This window comes from Zonotrichia albicollis, chromosome Z (assembly GCF_047830755.1).
Source record: "Zonotrichia albicollis isolate bZonAlb1 chromosome Z, bZonAlb1.hap1, whole genome shotgun sequence".
In the NCBI taxonomy this organism is placed as follows: domain Eukaryota; kingdom Metazoa; phylum Chordata; class Aves; order Passeriformes; family Passerellidae; genus Zonotrichia; species Zonotrichia albicollis.
The window spans coordinates 54,349,014-54,369,114 of record NC_133860.1 but is presented as its reverse complement, the minus strand read 5'-3'; the positions used below and the strand labels follow the sequence as shown (position 1 = coordinate 54,369,114).

The 20,101-nt window shown below is 39.1% G+C and overlaps 1 protein-coding gene across 4 annotated transcripts in view; it reads left to right on the top strand.

Moving 5' to 3' along the window:
- The window catches only part of LOC102070136 (transducin-like enhancer protein 1), an 82,069-nt gene extending 64,918 nt beyond the window's left edge, over positions 1-17,151 (top strand). For 3 of the 4 annotated variants that reach the window (XM_074533649.1, XM_074533648.1, XM_014272030.3), the window contains 6 exons: positions 861-1,110; positions 2,781-3,028; positions 4,711-4,858; positions 5,240-5,390; positions 5,812-5,888; positions 6,051-17,151. In XM_074533649.1, the coding sequence (XP_074389750.1) occupies positions 861-1,110; positions 2,781-3,028; positions 4,711-4,858; positions 5,240-5,390; positions 5,812-5,888; positions 6,051-6,158 (982 nt within the window). In that variant the 3' untranslated portion in view covers positions 6,159-17,151. The remainder of the gene's footprint in view (positions 1-860; positions 1,111-2,780; positions 3,029-4,710; positions 4,859-5,239; positions 5,391-5,811; positions 5,889-6,050) is intronic. The other variant, XM_014272031.3, reaches the window with a different exon arrangement.
- The last annotated feature ends 2,950 nt before the right edge of the window (positions 17,152-20,101 follow it).

Here is a 20,101-nt window from a genome sequence, read left to right as displayed (position 1 = left end):
TTGTGCCCTTGCCCTTGAGCAGAGCTGACTTACTTTTCAGTGACCATGAAAAAATAATTTCATGTACTTTCCCTGAGCAGTGTTTTTAATTCAGTGCTAGGACGTCACTTCCTCAACCTTCAGTTTCCACAAACTGGAAATCATGCAATGAATACAGATAAAAGGTATTTCTGAAGTGCCAAAAGTATCTGGAAAACTGCGCCTTTCAGGTTTTTCAATGTACATATTCAAGAAAACATAATTTTGAGAAGATGATATCAGCTTTCTGATGAAATCTGTGTGCAGCCACTCTGTGTTTCTATTTTCTGTGTTTCTGTTTTCTAAAGCACTACTTACCAGCTGGAAAGAGGGGTATATGAGCACAGGCAGTGGTGATGTTACAAATGAGGTGCAGGAATCAAGCAAAACTTTGTTTTGTGGTGCCACAAGGCAACAGGTGCAAGCCTCATGGAGGGATGAGTAGTGCCTGGTGAGGCACTGCTGCTGCAGTATTTGTGTTGATGAGACTTGCAACTGCTAGCTGGAAACCGGGGGCTGAAAGGTCTTGCGATTATCCAAGTGGCTGAGGGATAGTGGCCATGACCTTGGTCTGTAGAGTTAAGGGTGGAATTTAACCTGCTTTCCCATGACACAAATATTTCAGCTGAGTCAAACTGAAAATTTCTATTGTGACTTTTTGTCTCCATTTGAGGTTTCATCTGCCTGAATTACTTGGCACTGTAGCTCTTTGCTACAGTAGATTTTTGCAAGATGATTGGCAAAGAACTAAAATTAAAAATACTGTGTTTTTCTTGCATTGTAGTTCTGTAATGGCTGATTTTTTTAATTGTTTTGTCTTCTCTCTTTTCCTTCCCCAAAAGAGCCTACTCCTTTCACGTCACTGCAGATGGTCAGATGCAGCCAGTCCCTTTCCCTCCTGATGCCCTCATCGGTCCAGGAATCCCTCGCCACGCCCGTCAGATCAACACCCTGAACCACGGTGAAGTTGTGTGTGCAGTTACCATCAGCAACCCCACGAGACACGTGTACACGGGTGGGAAGGGGTGTGTCAAGGTTTGGGACATCAGCCAGCCTGGCAACAAGAGCCCCGTCTCTCAGCTGGACTGCCTGGTAGGTGAACAGGAATTTATGCACAAGGGTAGCTTCTCCTCAGAGACTCAAAAAAAAGTCCTTGTTTGGATTTTGTTCATATTAGAAGGAAATAGCAGATCTGTTTCCTGGTGTCCTTTTCTCTTTTTTCAATACATAACAGTATCATGGAATGTAGTGCTGGTTTGTTTAGTGATAATTATCACTAAGGGTCAAATAACAGATTAGCTCAGATTTCTGAGCTAATAGAATGTGTATGTCATGTTTTGAATAAAACACAGTATTTTTTCCCCTTTCTAGTTATACTGATGATTTTTGTGCATGAGTTTAAAAGGCATATAGCTTGTCTTATGCAGGGCTGCAGAGAACCTTCCTAGGTCTTTCACGAACACAAGGAGCAAAAACCTCATTTCTGCAAGATGATAGCAGCCACATACTGGAATAATGAGACACAGTAGCAAAGGTCACTTAAAGTTTTGCTATGATTTTTGTTCACGATCCACTAGTTATACATATAGGCTGGTTATTTTCACATGTGCAGGGTACAAAAGGGACTGGATGCAATAGTATATAGGTAGCTGAAAAGTTAACTCAAAAAAAGTAATGGCTCAATAAGAGATGCTTCTCACTAGAGGCAGCGTAAAGGTCTGTGCGGTGTTAACTGAGAAGACAATGCTGTCAAGCACAGCAATATGTATTGTGAATGAAAATTCTAACTTCAGTGTAGATCTAATTAAATGTGGTGGGTTTTTTACCTTTTATCCTTTCTTTACTGCTATCATTTTGTAATAGCTGAGTAGTAATAGTGAAGTTGAATAGGTATTCTGTTCAGTGGCATGTATATCTGTCTGGATGAAGAGCCTTCATTTAAGTCGGGGAGCAGTAATGACTGATTAAGTCAACATTTTCACTGCCCTACTTCCTGCTCCTTTGCTGCAAATTAAAAAAATATATCATAGTAGGAATACTGTTAACTAATTCTTGCAGTGTTTTTTCTGTCTTAAGTTACAGATCTTTATCATCAATTTTGTAAAAAAAACTGTTGCCAGTCAAGCAAGGCTGTAATAAGGGAAGGTAGAAATGTCTTCTGTCACTAATTCCCCCACAGTACCTCTCAAATCAACAATAATATCATGAAGGAGAGATCAATATGTACAATAAGAATAATGTTGAACAACAAAGGACCAACATAAATACAGGACCAATATAGGAATCCTTAATCTTTCAACTTTAATACTGTGAATGAAAAAATAGTATTTGAAAGAAAAATTCAAAAACCTGAAGCGCATGAGACTAGAACGACATTTTCATATAAGGCTGTTAAATGCCAAATGAAAGGTCATTTGCTTTAATATTTCTATTGTTGGTGACCTTCACTGATGGAGTACATTTGCAGAAAAGCAAGCTTACTTTGGCTCTATTTTTGTGTAATGAGATAGAAAACTTGCCATTTGTCACGTTTGAAACAGAGTAGACTGTGGCAACAGGAGTCTGCAGTTTTAATTTCTGCAGCTGCAGTTTCTAATTAGTGATGAGAAGTAGGTGTTTCCAACCTTTTAAGATCTGCTGGCTCCTCTTCAGTACTTTGGTAATGGAAAAAGTACCACACTGCTTGAAACTTTGATGCAGTCAGAATTATATTAGTGGTCATTACTGGCAGGCACATAACTGAGGTGATTTGTGTTGTACAGAACAGAGATAACTACATCCGCTCCTGTAAATTGCTGCCCGATGGATGCACCCTCATCGTTGGCGGGGAAGCCAGCACATTATCCATATGGGACCTGGCAGCTCCAACTCCTCGCATCAAAGCAGAGCTGACATCCTCAGCACCTGCCTGCTATGCTCTGGCTATCAGCCCTGACTCCAAGGTGTGCTTTTCCTGCTGCAGTGATGGGAACATTGCAGTGTGGGATCTGCATAACCAGACATTGGTCAGGTGAGTCGTTGTTTACAGAAAATTTTAATAGAAGTTACTCTTTGGACAGCTACATAAATATTTATCTCCCTGAATAGGGTTTAAAGCAGCAAAGTAAATAGTGTCTTTTATTCAGGGGAGTGGTTTACACCCAAGTCAGGCAGAAGCTAGTTTTGGTAGTTTCGGCCTAGTCTCGGAAGATATCTTTTAGGGTTTGTCCATAACCTGCTGTAGTCAATGTAGAAGCTCCTGCAGGTCCTCCCTGTTATTTGATTGGTCTGCAGGTTTCTACAAGCAGCGTTCTTGCTGGTTTGTTACTGGTATGGACTGAACATGCCTTCGAGGGAACGTGTGAGATTTGCTCTTTTCCTTTGTCTTAGGCCTTGTTAAGTAGAAAAAGAGTATTTTCAATTCCTATTTAGCAAGGATAAGTAGTAAAATTAATCTTACAATTAATCGTACAATTTTTCCTAAACTGATCCTCTCAGTTCTTTAGGAAAGCAGAGGGGCTTACTATAAGATAAATTTAGTTTAGGCTTATCAATGGCTTACAATATTTTGAGAAGAGTTCTGAACACAAAAACTAAAGAATATGCTTAGTCCGCTGTGTTTCAGTTAAACTTCCTGTATATCCACAATTAGCTGAAAATTACAGACAGAGAGTCATGTTAATGTGCATGCAATATTTTTCTTTCTGTTGAACTTAAGGTCAAGAAGTACAGTTTTAGTTACATAAAGTTTGCACTTTATCATGTGCATGCTTAGTCCCTGTAAGGCTGCACTGTGCAACATCTATACACATCTGTGAATGTCTTGCCTTTTAAATGTTTGCTGTATGTGTTCCCACCACTTGCACGCTGATCTTGCTGGTTGATAGCACATGGAATTTTGAGACCAGAGCTACTAAACAAAACATGCCGTGTGACCTTTCTGTGGCAGCTCTTGGTGATTCATACCCTTCCTTCACAAGCTAGCTGTCTTTTCCCCACCCGCCCTCCGCCTTTCGCACTGAGGCACAGGACTTTGCTAAAGCTAATTGCTGATGAAAAATGCAGAAGCTCCAGAATGCTTTTGCCAAAGGATTAAGAAAAAGTTGAGATGACCTTCTGGTTGCTGAAAGCTGAGATTTGCTAATGAGAAGGTTATAAAACTGCTCCGTTTAGATTTTTCTAATCTCCTGCCACTGAGAATGCAACTTTGTGACTCAGCAATGCTTGTGTTTAACTATCTGGATCTCTATCTGGATCCCTTTCTATTAGTATATCTGCTTGTTATTTATCTTCTTGACCTGCAGCCAAAAAAAAATGCAGAAGCTGTTTTCTGAAATTGGAGGTTTTATTCTCTGACCACTTCAATTTTATCTGAGTTATCCTTAGTGGTTTTTAACTGTAGTTACTGGGCTTTAATATTCTCACAAGTGGGTATAGGCTCTTTTGGGGGGGTTTGTTGTTTTGTGTTCTTTTTTCAAAACCTGATAGGAAATATTTTACTTTATTCAGCTAGCCATGATGCAGATCATTTCTCTAGCACCTGGAAAATGTTTTTTATTAATACTGGTATTTAATGCTCAGTGAGAGGCTGATTCTTGCTCATCATCAGACACAGAACAGATGACACATGTTCAGAGTCCAAAACTAACACCACAAAGTGTTTACCTTGAGCTCTGGCAGGAAATCATTATTCAATCTGGTTTGTTTTATCAGGCAATTCCAGGGCCACACAGATGGAGCCAGCTGTATTGACATTTCTAATGATGGTACCAAGCTCTGGACAGGAGGTTTGGATAACACTGTCAGATCCTGGGACTTGAGAGAAGGGAGACAGCTACAACAGCATGACTTCACATCACAGGTAACTGGATTTTCCCACAGCTTGTGGCAATATGTGGGGTGGGAAGGAAACCCATAGGATCAAATGTAAGACTGAGCCCAGTAGAAGTAGCAGATTGTTCCCTCGCTTCCTTTTGGCTGCTCTCAACACAATATTTTGAAGCTTATTTATGTGCTTAGATTACAGAAGAAAATGATAGCCTGACACTACTCTTTTTCTAAGTTAATGTGTAAAAACAAGGGTTATTTAGTTACTCAAATTTTGAACTGCAGTTTTGCTATTGAACTATGTAAATTTGCCCTTATCTCTCTCTCCTCCCCCCCCTTTCCCACATAATTTTAACTGCAGAAAATTTATCTATAGGAAAATAATTAAAAGGTGTAAATATGATATAATTTTCAGATATTTTCCCTTGGTTATTGTCCTACTGGTGAATGGCTAGCTGTGGGAATGGAGAGCAGCAATGTCGAAGTGCTACATGTAAATAAACCAGACAAGTATCAACTGCACCTTCATGAGAGCTGTGTATTGTCACTCAAATTTGCTTACTGTGGTAAGTTGTCCTGAACATAGAACTGGAGGTCAGGGCTCTTAATTCATGTTTTGCTGATTATTTATTTCATAGTCATTAGTTATTACATCTCAGTTTCTTAAGTAATGCATAAATATCTCTGCTTTGTGAATTCAAATGCACTTATCTACAAACAGCCATCTGTTTGTCTAGAGGCTGCTGTGAGGATTGATTCATGTGTAAAAAGCTATGTCTGTTTGAAGTTTAGGGATTTCCTAGTATGTAACACACTGCAAACGTGCTGAGCATCCACATTGATTGTAAGCAAAAGTACTGTGTTGATTTGTAGTAAGAGCTTTTATAAGGGCAATTAGTTAACAGATTTCATTGGTGTGAATTGAAAATCCAAAATCTGTCACATGTCTCTTTCATGTTTCTGTAATCCTTCTGGTTTATATTCTAGGTAAATGGTTTGTGAGTACTGGGAAAGATAACCTTCTTAATGCATGGAGAACTCCATATGGAGCCAGTATCTTCCAGGTGAGGATAATGTTGCTTTTCATGAAGAAAAAAAAAATAAAGCAGAGTTCCAGGAGTGGATTCAGATATCTTCACATATGTAATCTACCTAAAATGAGATGATGGAATGATGGTAAACAGACTTTTTTTTAATGATGTAATATATTTCTATTTTTCTTCTAGTCCAAAGAATCTTCATCAGTGCTTAGCTGTGACATCTCTGTGGATGATAAGTACATTGTCACTGGCTCTGGAGACAAAAAAGCTACAGTCTATGAAGTTATCTACTGAAAAACATGATGGGGATATTCTTTTAGAGGTTGAACTGGGCCAAAATTGTTTGTAGAAGTAGAAAGGTTTTGAATTTTTGAAAGGAACAAAAGTGTTGAGGTTCCAGACCTTGCCATGAAACTACTCCGATTTTTCAAAATAGAAGGCAACGTCCTGCAACTAAGTATTGGCTACATGGACCAGACGGAACACAGAGGCAAGATGGGCAAGTGTAGCCTAGGTTTTTGACATAATTTTTAAAAGCCAAGTCTACTGAAGAACGTTGGAGCCTTTTATTTTTTTTCTTTTGTGACCTCATGCAATTTTTTCTCATTGCCTGAATATGGGGGATAAATACCTTTCTGTTCCTTGCAGTTCAAGTTGCATTCTGTCCTGGGTAGAGCAGCCATGTCTCAGATGAACTTGTTTCCTGGTTTTGCATCTTGTGATATGTTTTTGTATTTTTGTTGAAGGTCAAACATTTGTATAAATTGTAAATATATTTAGTTTACTACAGTAAAGGCTTTAGTACCAACAACCAGTCTTCCCCCTTGCCCCCTCCCTGCTTGCCCTGCTTATTTAAAATTAAAAACCTTTTGGGGATATAAGTACCTTTTTAGAAGCAAGAGCAAACACTATGTATAGTTTGAAAATGGTGTCTTATTCTTTATAACTGTTCTTAGATTCCTTTATCATATTTCGAAGTAGATGATTTGACATACTAGGATATCAAGTCCAGTAGATATTGTCTTGTTCTACAGAAAACTTAAAGGCAGTTTTGTACTAATTATAGTGTAAATATAAAAATTGAACATTTCATAAAGCTGTGCAGTTTATTTTGATGTCCCATGTATATGTTCTTTGGTAGATACAGTAATATGTGCCTGATCATAACACATTTGGTCATTTCTCTAGAAGAGGAGGTGTCTTCCCTGTCATTTTTCTCCCCCAGCTGAACAGAATTCATGTGAGACTACATTTCAACTAAGTACATCAGAGCCTTTATTTGTTATATGAGGATGTCTGTGATTAGAGAAGTTGCATCCTTCATGTGTTACAGAGAAGTGGTAGTTAGTGGCCATTTCCTTTTTAAAATCTTGTCTATACTTAGATACTCAGGTAAATTTAACTAAATTACCAAAAGTGTGAGTTTACAGGGGATTTCTTAAAGATGTTAAATACTTGCAGGGTAGCAAGTTAAGTGAATTAACATAAACTAAGTTGAAATCGCTTCTTAATTTCTTGTGAGAATAATGACAAAGGAATATTTTGATTTTTAACTAATCCACTCTACAAATTAATTAGAATTAATTTTCCTGAGTGTCCTATGTTATGCAGGCCTGTAGGCTCTATGTATTCATGCTGAGCAATCTGTGAGTCCTTTCCATTGTTGCATCACTGTGTGACATCTGTGAAGAGCCATGATAAGCAGCCAGTTACCAAAGCTATGCATCTTCAAGTTTTCTTAGTGTACTCAAGAGCAATGGATGAGGAGAGAATGTGTTCACTTTATTAACTATTATTTTTTCAGGCTAATGTGTTCTACCACTGTTTGCTAGACAACAGACTTTGCTGTTGCACTGGTGGGAGCTGTACATTTCCTACATTCTGTAATTTGGTTATAATTTCTGTTGCTCATGGAGAGCACAGATGAACAGAAGGATATCTTTGAACAATTAATTTAGATTACACAAACTGGCAGACAGAAGAAGAGCTGCTTTCTCATTTTCCTAGCATTTGATGATGGCCTATATCCCTGCTCTTTCAAAGACACGTAGTTAGGAAGAAACAAGCTTGACTGACAGGTGTGTTGATTGGATAAAGAATTTTTCATGTGGGGGCAAATTTTATCTAAGATTCTAGTCTGAAGGGACGTAGGTTTTCCTTTTGATTTACATGACCGTTCTACTGAAACCAAATTATAGCGTCTAAAACTGTAATAGCCTTAACGTACTAACATTCCATCCAGAATGTAAAATATTACCCATCCAGGATAATCTGGTCTCCTAGAATTTTAAAAATAGCATTGTATTAATATGTATCCATATATTTCTTTGTTGATTTTTTAGTTGTTAATTTGTATCTGTATGAAAATGACGGACAAGTTTAGATGCTGATCATGTTGCTTTCAGACATAGTGGGGCAGAAAGCAGAATCATGAGGCTTTTCAGAGAATTAACTGTATTTGCTACACTGATATACTGGGAAGTGCTGTGCCATTTTTACAAGGGAAAGTTTTAAAACAAGAGCATTTACAAGATTACTTGATTTTTACACTTTTCATATTGAAATTTCTCTGAACATCTGGTTCTGGCAGTGATCATTGACTTTAGCAGCACTGGCAAATTTGCTTTAATTAGGATCTTTTGGATTTTTGCCAAACTGCTATCACCTTGGCTTTTACTTTATAGGTATCCTTTTGCTGTTCTCTGAAGTCAACATCACACAGGAGCCAAGAATACAAGTATTCTTACACATCTATATCAATTAAAAAGACCCAACATGTGTAATTGGTCTGCTATATATTGTGGCATAGGGCTTGCTAGCAAGGTCACACTTGTCAATCCAGAGATTCAAAATCATAGTGTCAGAAGAATCATAAAATACCTTGTTTTCTTGGCTTCTAGAATGTACAATGAGTCAGAGCAGTTATGGAATCAGAAATTTATGTGCATGAATTTAATCATATTTGTACCATGTATTTCTTGATTGTAATTAAGAAATTAATTCCTTTTTTCCCCCCTATTATAAGCCTTGGGTCTGAAAATTAGTGGATACATCTGAAAGCTTCTGGATGCATCATCCATACTTGTGGATGAGTAGTTCTCTCCATTTGTTGTTTCAGATTTCACTTAATGTTTATAAAATTGTGAGTCTTTTGATTTGTCAAGAGAGTAAAGCATATTCTACTTGCAGATGTAATTTTTAATGAAAAGAGAGGTTTGCTGAACTTCTAGCATGTCTGTCTACACAATCACCTAAAAGATGTAAAACTTGTGAAGCTTAAAACTTCTGTAAGTTGTTATAGCCCTGTGTAAAGTAGTGGGTGGAAATAATTGCCCACTGAATGAAGAAACAGACTAACCAAGGTCAGCGGTAACAGAAAAGGCACTGGGGAAGCCATGTGGAGAAGAGAAGTGCATCAGTTACTATTGTATAGGTAATTCTGTTTTTTGTGGGAGGTCAACCTAAATACGGTCCTAAAAGATTCCTTTGGTTAGCACCTTTTGGGACAGTCTTTGTGTGCTAGGTGGCCTTCAGTATTCAGAGATGTCTCAATGGCACTCTGGTAAATGCCTGTTCTGGATAGAAGCAGGGAGTCCTTACAAAAGACATTTTGGATGTCAATGCAAACAATAACTGATGAAGAGGGGATTTGTGGTGATACCAATTCAACTGAACAAAATCCTTTGTCAGCTTTAATATGTATATTTTGTGTATGTGCACTTAGTATAACCCTTTATAAATCAATTGAGCAGAAAGTCAGGATATCATTCCACACAATGTATTTGTCAGTGTGTCAGATGTTCTTTTCAATTATAATTCCAAGCAATGGCAGTTCCCCTTGTTAGCATACAAGCCTACTGGTGTCTTGAGAGAGAATTTTCATCTACATTAGTTCTTTCTAATTCATTTGGCATTTCAAAGGCTTTTGTTCTTTTAAAGGAAAGAGGGACCACTAAATGAACATCATTTTCACAGACTGTTATAACAAGTGTTATTTTTTAATATAAACATCAATGTAGAATCTGTATATGAATGATTGACCATAATTTTTGGGTCACATTTTTGCATTGGTGTGATACAAGTAGAATTTCAGAAGCTTCTAAGTTACTCAAGTAGCTTTAACTCAGATTGACAAACTGATTTTTTGTTTGGTGTTTAATTCCTGATAAAGTTTTTTGTTTGTTTGTAGTTTTGTGGAATGGCTGGCCCACTTAGGATCCCAAGGGATTATGTAGTCTAGTTAAAATAGTCTTTCATATTTTCTATTTTATTGGTGCAATTTTGAGTTGATGGGGAAATTCCACCATTCTATTAATTAAGAAAGGTGGATTTTGAAGTTTTTTGGCTAAGGAGGAGTACAGACTTCTGATTTCGCACTACTGATAAAGTGTTTACCCCTTAAATCACTTCACTGGATAATCTGGACTGATTCCAACTCTGCTGTCTCTTTGAAGGATTTTGGGTTTTTTCTCCTACCACAAGCGCACAGAAAGAATTTGAGAATGTAGGTTTATGTAAGACTTCAGCCAATTCATTTGGTCCTGCCAGACAGATAAACTTCATTACATAATGGGAAAGGAGGAGTAACTCAGAGTTGAACCTGACAAACACCAGAATGCAGGTGAGTTATGGCACAGAAATTCATGGACAGAACCACTTCAGTTAAAAAAGCCCTCCAAGATGATCTAGTCCAACCTCTGACTGAATATTACATGTAAACTAAACCATAGCATTATGTGCTGCATCCAGTCATTTCTTGAACACCTGTGGGATGGATGACTCTACCACCTCCCTGGACAGCCTGCTCCAATGCTTGACAACTTCATCCATGAGAAAATTCTTGCAGAGGTCCAACCTGAACCTCCCCTGGCTTAGTTTGAAGCTGTGTCCTCTTGTCCTGTGGCTGAGAGGAGAGACCAAGTGACACCCAGCTTGCTACAACCTCATTTCAGGGAGTTGTAGAGTGAGCCTTTTCTCCAGTCTAAACAATCCCAGCTCCCTCAGCCACTCCTTAAAAGACTTATGTTCCAGACCCTTCACCAGCTTCTCTGCCCTTCTCTGAGCATACCTCAATGTCCTTCTCATGAGTGGCCTAAAACAGAACACGGGATTTGAGGTGCAGCCTTTCCAGTAACAGGGGCAGGGAAAATCCCAGCCCTAGTCCTGCTAGCTACACTATTGCTGACACAAACGAGGACACCATCAGTCACCTTGGACACCTAGTCACACTGCAGGACAAGAGGAAATGAGAACTAGAAACACATACATTTTAGGTGTAACCTAACATGCAATCTACGCAATTCACCTAGAATGAGATTTCAGTCAGAGAGTTCACTGACATCTGTTTCTCTGTAAAGTTGTTCAAATGTTTCTGCAGTTATTCAAGGACCCTTGAGTTGTGTGTTTGAACTAGAAGTGGACATTTCTTTGATATCCATAAACATCTAGTCATCTCATCCTAAGAGGGAAAAGGAGTTAACTGACAGCCAGTTCTCTACATTTACCATTACCTTTTATTTCTGTAGCTCAAGATCTGCTTCCAAGCACTTGATAATCCCATTTTCAGCAACATGCTCCCAAATGTCCCACTGCAGCTTAAGTGCTTAGTGCTGTGTGGTAGGTTTTGTTAGGGAAATCAGACATGTAAGAACTGGGTGCTTGAAAAATCTGTCCTATGGGTCTATCTTACTGACATTTCTGAGAAATTTACCCAGGATTTCTGCTTAGCTATATAGGAGAGCTGAAACACTCGCTGAAACATTTTCTAAATCAGCAAAAAATGTGTTTTGAACATATTTTAAGCACATGAGTGGGCTTGGGGGTTTTTTGGTTTGGTTTGTGGTTTTTCACTATTTGCAGTTGATTGATTTTTTTTTTTTTTTCTTCTGACATTACTTTAAAATGAATTACTTACTATGAATTGAATATAACAAGAAAACGTGAAGGGAAATCAGAAGAATGAATAATAGCCTTCAGAGGGCAGAATGTTGTTGAAGATGCAAAGAACCTACTGCTTCTGTGATACATTAATTCTTGAGAGAGCTGGATTTCTATTTCCTTGAGGCTAAAAGTGCTGCTCAGAAAACTGAATACCGAAAATGTCTGTTGTGGGGGCAAATGTTAGTTATCATTTTCAAATCTGATCAGGGTTTTTTGTGGGGTTTGGGTTGTTTGGGGTTTGCCCTCCCCATATTTCTTAGATCTGGGTCTCACAGTTCACTCTGAGAAGCTGAAAAACTGTCCATGTTCTTTCTGGCTCTATGCTCTACTATACATTAGTAAGAATTTAGTTGCCTGTTAATGATATACAGTATACAGGAAAATCTGACTGAATATTTCAGTGGATAGCTGCATAATTATATTGGGCAGTGTCTGGTGTAATGATTTTCCTTACTAATGCAAGCACTCAGATATAGGATAGCTGCATTATTCTATACTCACATTTTCATTGTTTATGAGTCCCTGGTTTGGCATAGTTGACTCTTCATAGAAAAAATTCTGTGATGGCTTCTGAGGTAAAACATAAAATTATGATATTTTTCCTCTCCTATAATTTCACATGTGATTTTGCCGATATTTTTAAGATTATATTGATTCATATAAGAGATGCTGCAAGCAACTCAACATTTATATTGTGTACAGCTTGGCAAGGGTTGCCTTTGCTATGTTCACAGCACAAAAGTATCTCTCAAACCCTGTTTCAAAACCCTGTTTTCTGCCAAAAATTAGTTTGAGGTGAAGATAACACATAGTCTGGAGACTAAGCAATCAAACATACTGTTATCATTATCCCTTCTGTATACTCTGTCATTAACATAGAAAATGGAGATGATAGTCTGTAACTGCAAACAATAAATGCTGTTTTTCCTTTGAGCACTGATTTTAATGGCAGTTTAAAAAAGTTAACAAGCAGAATGAAGGGGTCATAAATGAAAGTTAACCCACAGCAGTTGGAAACTGAGAAATCCTTGTTACTTTCCTGGTAGTGAGCCTAATTTGTTTAAAATAAAATCCATCTGCCCATTTCACAGTCTTTTGTCACACTTCCTTCAGTGATTCACAATGGATTACCCCCTTACTTTAAAACCTGTCTGAAATTATGATAACTCTTATTTTGTGGTTTGCTGTAGCATTAAGTTTTGCAGTCCAGCGAAGATGCCCTTTATTCTTAAAAAATAATCAGCTATTGGGGTTTTTCTGCAGTTGGAAATGATTTTTTTCAAATTGGATTTCAAATAAATATACAATCTGATGGTTTTGTGGCCACATTAAATTTACTAACTGGAATAAGTTTCCTTTTTCATACAGAAATCAGTTTACTACCGTGCTCCTTTATGTTTCCTCCTGGATATACATTAGATCTCTAGAGATGTTTTAATGAGTTATACATACATAATGCTTCTAATTTTTCTTTGTCCTTCTGATTGTTAGATATGTGAGATGTGTATTTCTGACAGCAGTTGAGTGAATATTCACAAATATATGATATAATTGAATTTTTGAATGTGTACTTCAAGAAGTTTATAGACTTGTATAGATAAATCATTGATTTTCATTTGTCAAATTCAAGATTTTCAAGTCCTGATACTCTTGTATTTTTATCAGTGAATCTGTTAAAGGAAATACTTCTGGATTTTGAATGGTTTTCATTGCTTTTTAAATTTGTTTATGTAGATACTCTTCTTTGTTGAGTACAAGTTATTGACCTGGTATTCTATTTATAATTCTTCCTGGTTCTTCAGTATTTTATCTAGCTGTAACTTATTAAAAACCACAAATATGAAATGGGGATATTAATGACAAGTGGTTTAAATGTGAGAGTTTCAAATGCATGTTAGAATATTTCAACACTTTTTTCACTGTAATTTTACATTTTTTCATTACTTAAGTAATTAAAAAAAATCCTTAGGGTTGAATTATAGTAAAATTTTATACATCTCAGTACTAATTTTGTCTCCCAGTGGACAGCAATAATTTAGATGGGATTGTTTTTACTCTACCTAATTTATTCTTGGGCAGGGGGGAAGGGGAAAAATATTAACCTTGCAAATTTTGCTAATTATAATAATTTCATTGCTATTGTTAATTGTTTTTAATAACCTCCATGCCTTCAGAAATTTGTTCTATATTTTGAAGAAAACATCCAGATATACAGGGTTCTGTAATAGAATGTGTTTACAGTATTTATCCCCTGGGTTAGCTATAACAGTAAGGGGAAGTATAGTGACAGATACCACTTGCAATAGTTGCTAGTGCAATGTGCCTTTGAACCATTTTCTTTAGTTATTAAATTTTCTTGTAATCTTAGGTAAGGTGAGCAGTTTTAAATCAGTTTCATTTCTATCAAAGTGGATATGACAATACATTCTTAGAGCTTTACTAGTCTTACTAAATTTAAATCTGCATGGTAAATGGTTACATGTATAGTTTTGAACTGATTTTACTGTTCAGGTTAACTTCTTAGGTTTCAAAACCTGCTAGAGTAGAGGGAGAAATTGCCAGTTATATTTGGGGGTTTTTTATTGCTTTCATTTTGTACTATATATATCAGTGGGACTTTCACAACACTGTAGATGTGCTCAGTTTTAATGTTGCCGTAGTTTGCTCCATCTGTTTTCCTTGAATTTAGCTTAAAAATTAATCCCTTTCCATAGGTGTCTGCTTTGAACCTTAACAAATATAAAAATAATCAAAATATCACTATTTGATAGACACACTGTTTATTTCTCTATTTCTGATGTGGATATTGTTTAGCAGGGCCTGTCTAGTTAAAAGGCAGTTAAAATAGTAATCACACATGATCTGTGTCTGTCATTCGTAGAAAAAATGCTACAAAGTGATATGTGGTGGTAACAACTCGGAAGGAAAAGAATATGAAATTCAGATAGCAGCTTGAACAATTTACTGTTAGCATGGGGCCCAATAACACTACAAAGCTATAAACTCTGTCCTTCTAGATTGCCCAGTTAGGTGGCAGAGATGCAATTTGTCTTTTCTGAAGCCACCTGCTGCTAGCTAGCTCCATCTCCTGTCACAGCCTATTAGCTCCCCAAGAAAATTGGTGGGAAATTGCCTGCAGATTGTAGGAAATTGCATCTCCAGCCCCAGGAAAAAATGTAGGATAGCACAACACTGATCCTCCCAGAGCAGCTATTAATACAGCAAAAGCTGACCTTTGGCATGGCGTGAAACGACTTTGCTGAATAAAGACTGTATTATGTGTGGTTGAAGGAGGGAAGGAATTATTATCCTAGCTATGCTTGTAGTCAGCCTGTTCCAGGAAGCTTAACTATGAGCAGCAGGTTCTGCTGCCCCTCATTCCCACTGGAAGGTGGAAGAGGACATTTTGCAGCCTTATATACAAAATTCATTGTACAGATGGGCAAAAAACCCTTTATGTATTTAAATTATGTTAGTTCATATAAAATTCAACAGTTTAGTGACAAAGTTGAAAGGTAATTTATGAAGCTAATTGCAAAAAAATTAATAGGTATCTCTGCTCAGGTGAGTCTTGGTCAAACTAGGAACAACTTTTTGGCTATTTAATTCTATTTATATATACATATTATACATTTGATTTTGGAGCAGTTACAATGAAAAGGAACTGATTTGTTCTGTAACTGTGAACTGTAAAAAGTCATGGAATACGCATTACTTATCACAGATTTTAGCATTAAATTCCTTGCTGCTAGGAAGCTCACTTCTGTTATGTTTAAACTAATTTCCATATGTTCTTTATGGTGTAATATAGAATGAGTTTCATCCTCTGTCATTTCTACTACAGCTACCTTTCTAATTTTGTACTTTACCTCAGTTTTACAGGGCCTTTCAATAAAAGACTCAAGTTTTCTGTAAATTCTGAGAGAGGGGGTATGTATAGTTAGGTTTTTTTGCAACATAAAAATAAATGTCAGTATTTTCTTTGAGCTTGCAGTTGTACTTAGTTGATTCAAAGCCTCCTGAGGAAGATGTGGTTGTGAATCAGAATGGCGTATTGATCAGAAGTGAGTATGAGGAGGGCGGCAGCAGCAGGGAAAAAATCATTTTGCAATCAAGAGCATTGCTGTTTTCAAACTCAGATGAGATCTCTTGGTAACTGGCAGCTGCCCAGGGATCTAAGTGAAACCAGTGGGTTCATTTCCTGTTGTATTAGTGTCCACTGTTGTAAATGATCTAGCAGGGCTTACGAACACTCTCACCGCTGATTAGAGAAAATTAGTGGCCTGCCTTATGGAGCTGAGGCAGAGGCAGTACGGCAAAAAAGGTATTGCACACAGTTCAAAGCACAGCTGAAGGGGATCAAGAGAACTTCATGTCATGAGGCTCTCTGGACTGCTGTTTTGAATTCTTATGATCATAAATGCACACATATGTCAGTCTGAAATGCTAATTTGTTGAGGCATTGATTTTCTAATTTAGTTATAGCACCTTTTATGAAAGTTATGCAGTTTAGTGCTGTGTGTCTTTTCTTGTAAAACAAATACAAGGAACAGAAGAGCTGTGGTGCTTGAGCCTTTATTCTGTATTTACAATAGCTGTTCATCTTCCAAGGTATTACATATTAATTGCATTCTCAAAATAAACCTTGCCATTTAGTAACAAACTGGGTTTTTTGTATAGTTCAATACTTATATTGGATGAGCAAAGAACATTTCAAGGACACAGAATATCTTCCCTGGCTAATCACTGAATTTGCCTTTTCTTGTAACAAACACAAAATAAAATGGATGATACAGTATTCAGGATTTCATTTCCTCTGGCTGATGACACTATGTGCACTGTTACCTGCATGCATACTCTGAGGCCAAGACTGTTATTCTACATAGAGCAAAGAGAACTAATCATTCTGTATGAAAGGCAGAAGCTTTCTTTCCATAAATTCAAAGCTGCAAGCTCTTACTTTCCTATGGAAAGAACCAAATTTAGACTGGGCTGTGAGGAATTTGGAGTGCACCAAAAGCTGCTCTGGACAGTTGGTTGGTATAAAAGAGGACTGGCAGGGGAGAAAAACCAGCTCCTGACAAACCAGTTCTCAGCCAACACTTAATGACTGGAAAAGATGTGCAAACCATAAATAGCACCCTTTATCCTGTAACAGTTGATGAGCTCCAGCAAAAGACAGCACACTAAACTTAGTTCAAAGAGAGTTTATTGTCAGTCTATGTTCTGATCAGTCCAACTTTGGTCAGACCATGTTTTTCATAATGCATTATTACAACCAATAACACATCAGAAAAACAAAATCCAAGTTCCTTAATTAGTCTGATTTTACTTTTTTAATTGTGCCTTCCTATGTAATGCTTCTCACTTGCCACAGTATGGAAATGTAGCTTTTTCTTAAGCATCTCTGTTCAAATTTCCGATATTCCAAGTGCAGAACCATGAAATTGTCCTAATTTTCTGTGGTATGATGATGAACATTTATCTTTTTTGCTAGTGTCATTTTTTCTAGCCTCAGCAGAAATTTTTACCTATTTTTTTTCAACTTTTCATTGTACCAAGACATCATATTCATGGTTATTCATTGAAACAATTCAGATTTTTTTTTCAAGTTCTTTATCAATGGCATTTATTGGGTGTTTAATTTTTATGAAAAAATTGTATCTGAGTATTCCTGAACTCTGTGATAGTACCCTTTCTCCTGCACCATAACTTTCTGATACTCTAGCTGAGAGTAAACCAAGTCCCCACCATTTTCTCTGAAGAATCCTGACACTGTGAAAAAAAATCTAAAATTGCTTGGTCCATTTAGCAAAAAAAGCTTTTATTTCTTTGAACTCTCCTGTCGGATCTCAATATCTCAGTCCTGAGATGCTGAGCCTCCGAGACCAGCTTGGGGGTCTCGGGAGTCCTGGAATGTTGCCAGAAGTGTCTGGTAGCTGGACTTTAACCCTACACAGGAGACGACAAGGATGAGGGCTTCACAGGGCCTCACCGGGGTGAAGGGTGGAAAGATTAGTTAATTAGAGGGTGAGACACAAGGTTTAAGATTTATGTACAGGGGGGTTTAGAGGAGTAAGATGGAGGAATTGGGGTGTGTCCTGTCCTCCTCCTTCTTCCTCCTCTCCTCCATCTTCTTTGGCCACGGTGGCACCTTTCTATTGGTTATTACTAAGAGTACACCGAGTTATAAGAATAGATGGTATTGGGGAAAAATGATAAATATTGTACGCGTAGCAAAGGGTATAAAGATACGTGGCTGCCCGGAGGGCAGGACAGAGTGTGCCCATGGCTGACTGCTGTGCAGATCTCTGCCGGCTGAAAGAACATCTTTTAGATAAACAATTAATAAACATAAAACCAGAAAGAAGAACTGAAGCCTCTTCTCGTCCTTCAACACGCGTGGTGCCCCAAGGCCACCCCGGGCCTTTCAGGCCCCTCAAACAGCCGAGATAAATCCAGACTTGGCGTCCCTGGACGGACCACGAACCACCACAACCTTTCGGGGGAAGATAAACCGGCACTTGGCGTTCCCTGGGCGGACAGAGACCACCACAAAACCTTTCGGGAAGATAAACCGGACACTTGGCTTCCACTGGGTGAGCTCTGACCACCACAACCTTTCGGGGGGACCACCACCACCTTCAAAGCCCTGAAGAAAAAGAGAGAGAAGAAGAAAAAAAGCCAGCAGAGACTGCAAAAAAACAGCAGTCACTGAGAATTCCATCTCTCAGTTTCTGCCGAAGACAATCGTAGCAGAACAGCCCGGACTGGAACCAGAAGGCGCCCTGGGTCCACCTCTCGTGATCTGCTGGACAGATCGAGACGTCCAGACTGCTCTGGCGACAGATTTGGTAAGAAAGCCTGAAAATAAGAACATGGGAGGCACACCTTCCCAGGAACAACGGGAAATTTTGTCCACCTTATAAGGTGTGACACAAACATACAAAAATTAATTAGCTCTGGCCTTAAAAGGCCGAGAGGAAAACCCCCGAGACGCACCAGACGTCCGGGGGGGGGGCCCTCGGAAGAGGGGGGAGCAGGACTCCGGAAAAAATTAGCTCTGGCCTTAAAAGGCCAGGAAGAAATAACCCCGAGACGCACCAGACGTCCGGGGGGGGGACTCTCTGAAAGAGAGAGGGGAGCAAGGCTCCAGGAAAAAATTATTAGCTCTGGCCTTAAAAGGCCGAGTGGAAAAATGCTCTTGGAGAAAAAAGAGCAAGAAATATTATTAAAACACCCGGTCCCAAAACCCAGAAACCTCGGGAAACTCCCAAAAAGCGTCCAAAAAGTCCAGAGAGCATGGAGGACTCAGGAGCAGAGGGAGAACGGGGGGGGAGAGGGGACCGGGGGGAGGCGCTTTCTCGCGGCGGCGGAGCAGGCGGGGAGCGCGGCTGAAGGAAAAACAAGAGACGCGTGTTCAGATATGGCTTTGCTAAGCTCAGGGCCGGGGGGTGCAGCGGCCCCGGGGGCCGGCAAAGTAGCAGAAACGCGCGCGGCAGGCAAAACTCGCAAGAACCCGGGAGGGCAGAGTCACATGCCAGCGCAGAAGGGGCGTCCGACATGGGCAGCGGCATGGGGGAAATTGCGCAATCCCAGAAAGCTGCGGCGAGACGCAAGAGGCGCGCGGTTGTGACGCAATAAAAAAAAAAAACCCGGTGCGAGTCGCGGCGGGCGCGGGTGCCGGCGGGGACGGCCGCACACACCGACATAGGGCCACACACACACACAGCGTCGGAGGAGGAGGAGACAGTCAGGGGCAGACCGAGGGGGGAAAATTCAGAGGCGGAATAAAAAGGGAGAGGAAAAAAAATTACCTCGGGAGAGACACAGAGCAGCTCGGAAAGCACGCATGCGCCGAGCGCGGGCGGGGGCGGGCCAGACCCCCGGTGACGTCTCAGGCGAGGAGGGGCCCTCTCCAGACTTGGTGCCTTTGGTAAAAACCCTCGGGGTCCTAAGCCTCTCCCCTCCTGGGGAGGCTTGTGTGTTCTAACCCTATTGTCAGTTGAATCAAAAACTAGGTAACCCCTGAGTGCACAACATACCAGATCGGTTCAGCGGAGATACAGCATCATTTCGTAACGACTCTGCAACTATGCAACGATTTTCCTCAACAAGATATAAGAAGAAACGAATACTCAGACAAAAGTCGGGACTCAGACTGCAAAGGACAACTCAGAAGAGAAACAAGAGAAACGAAAGACTCTGGGGGGTTTTCTCTTTGGGGTCTTGAATATTTCTGTATAAGAACGAAAGACTCTGGGGGGTTTTCTCCTTGGGATCTTGAATTGCAATAG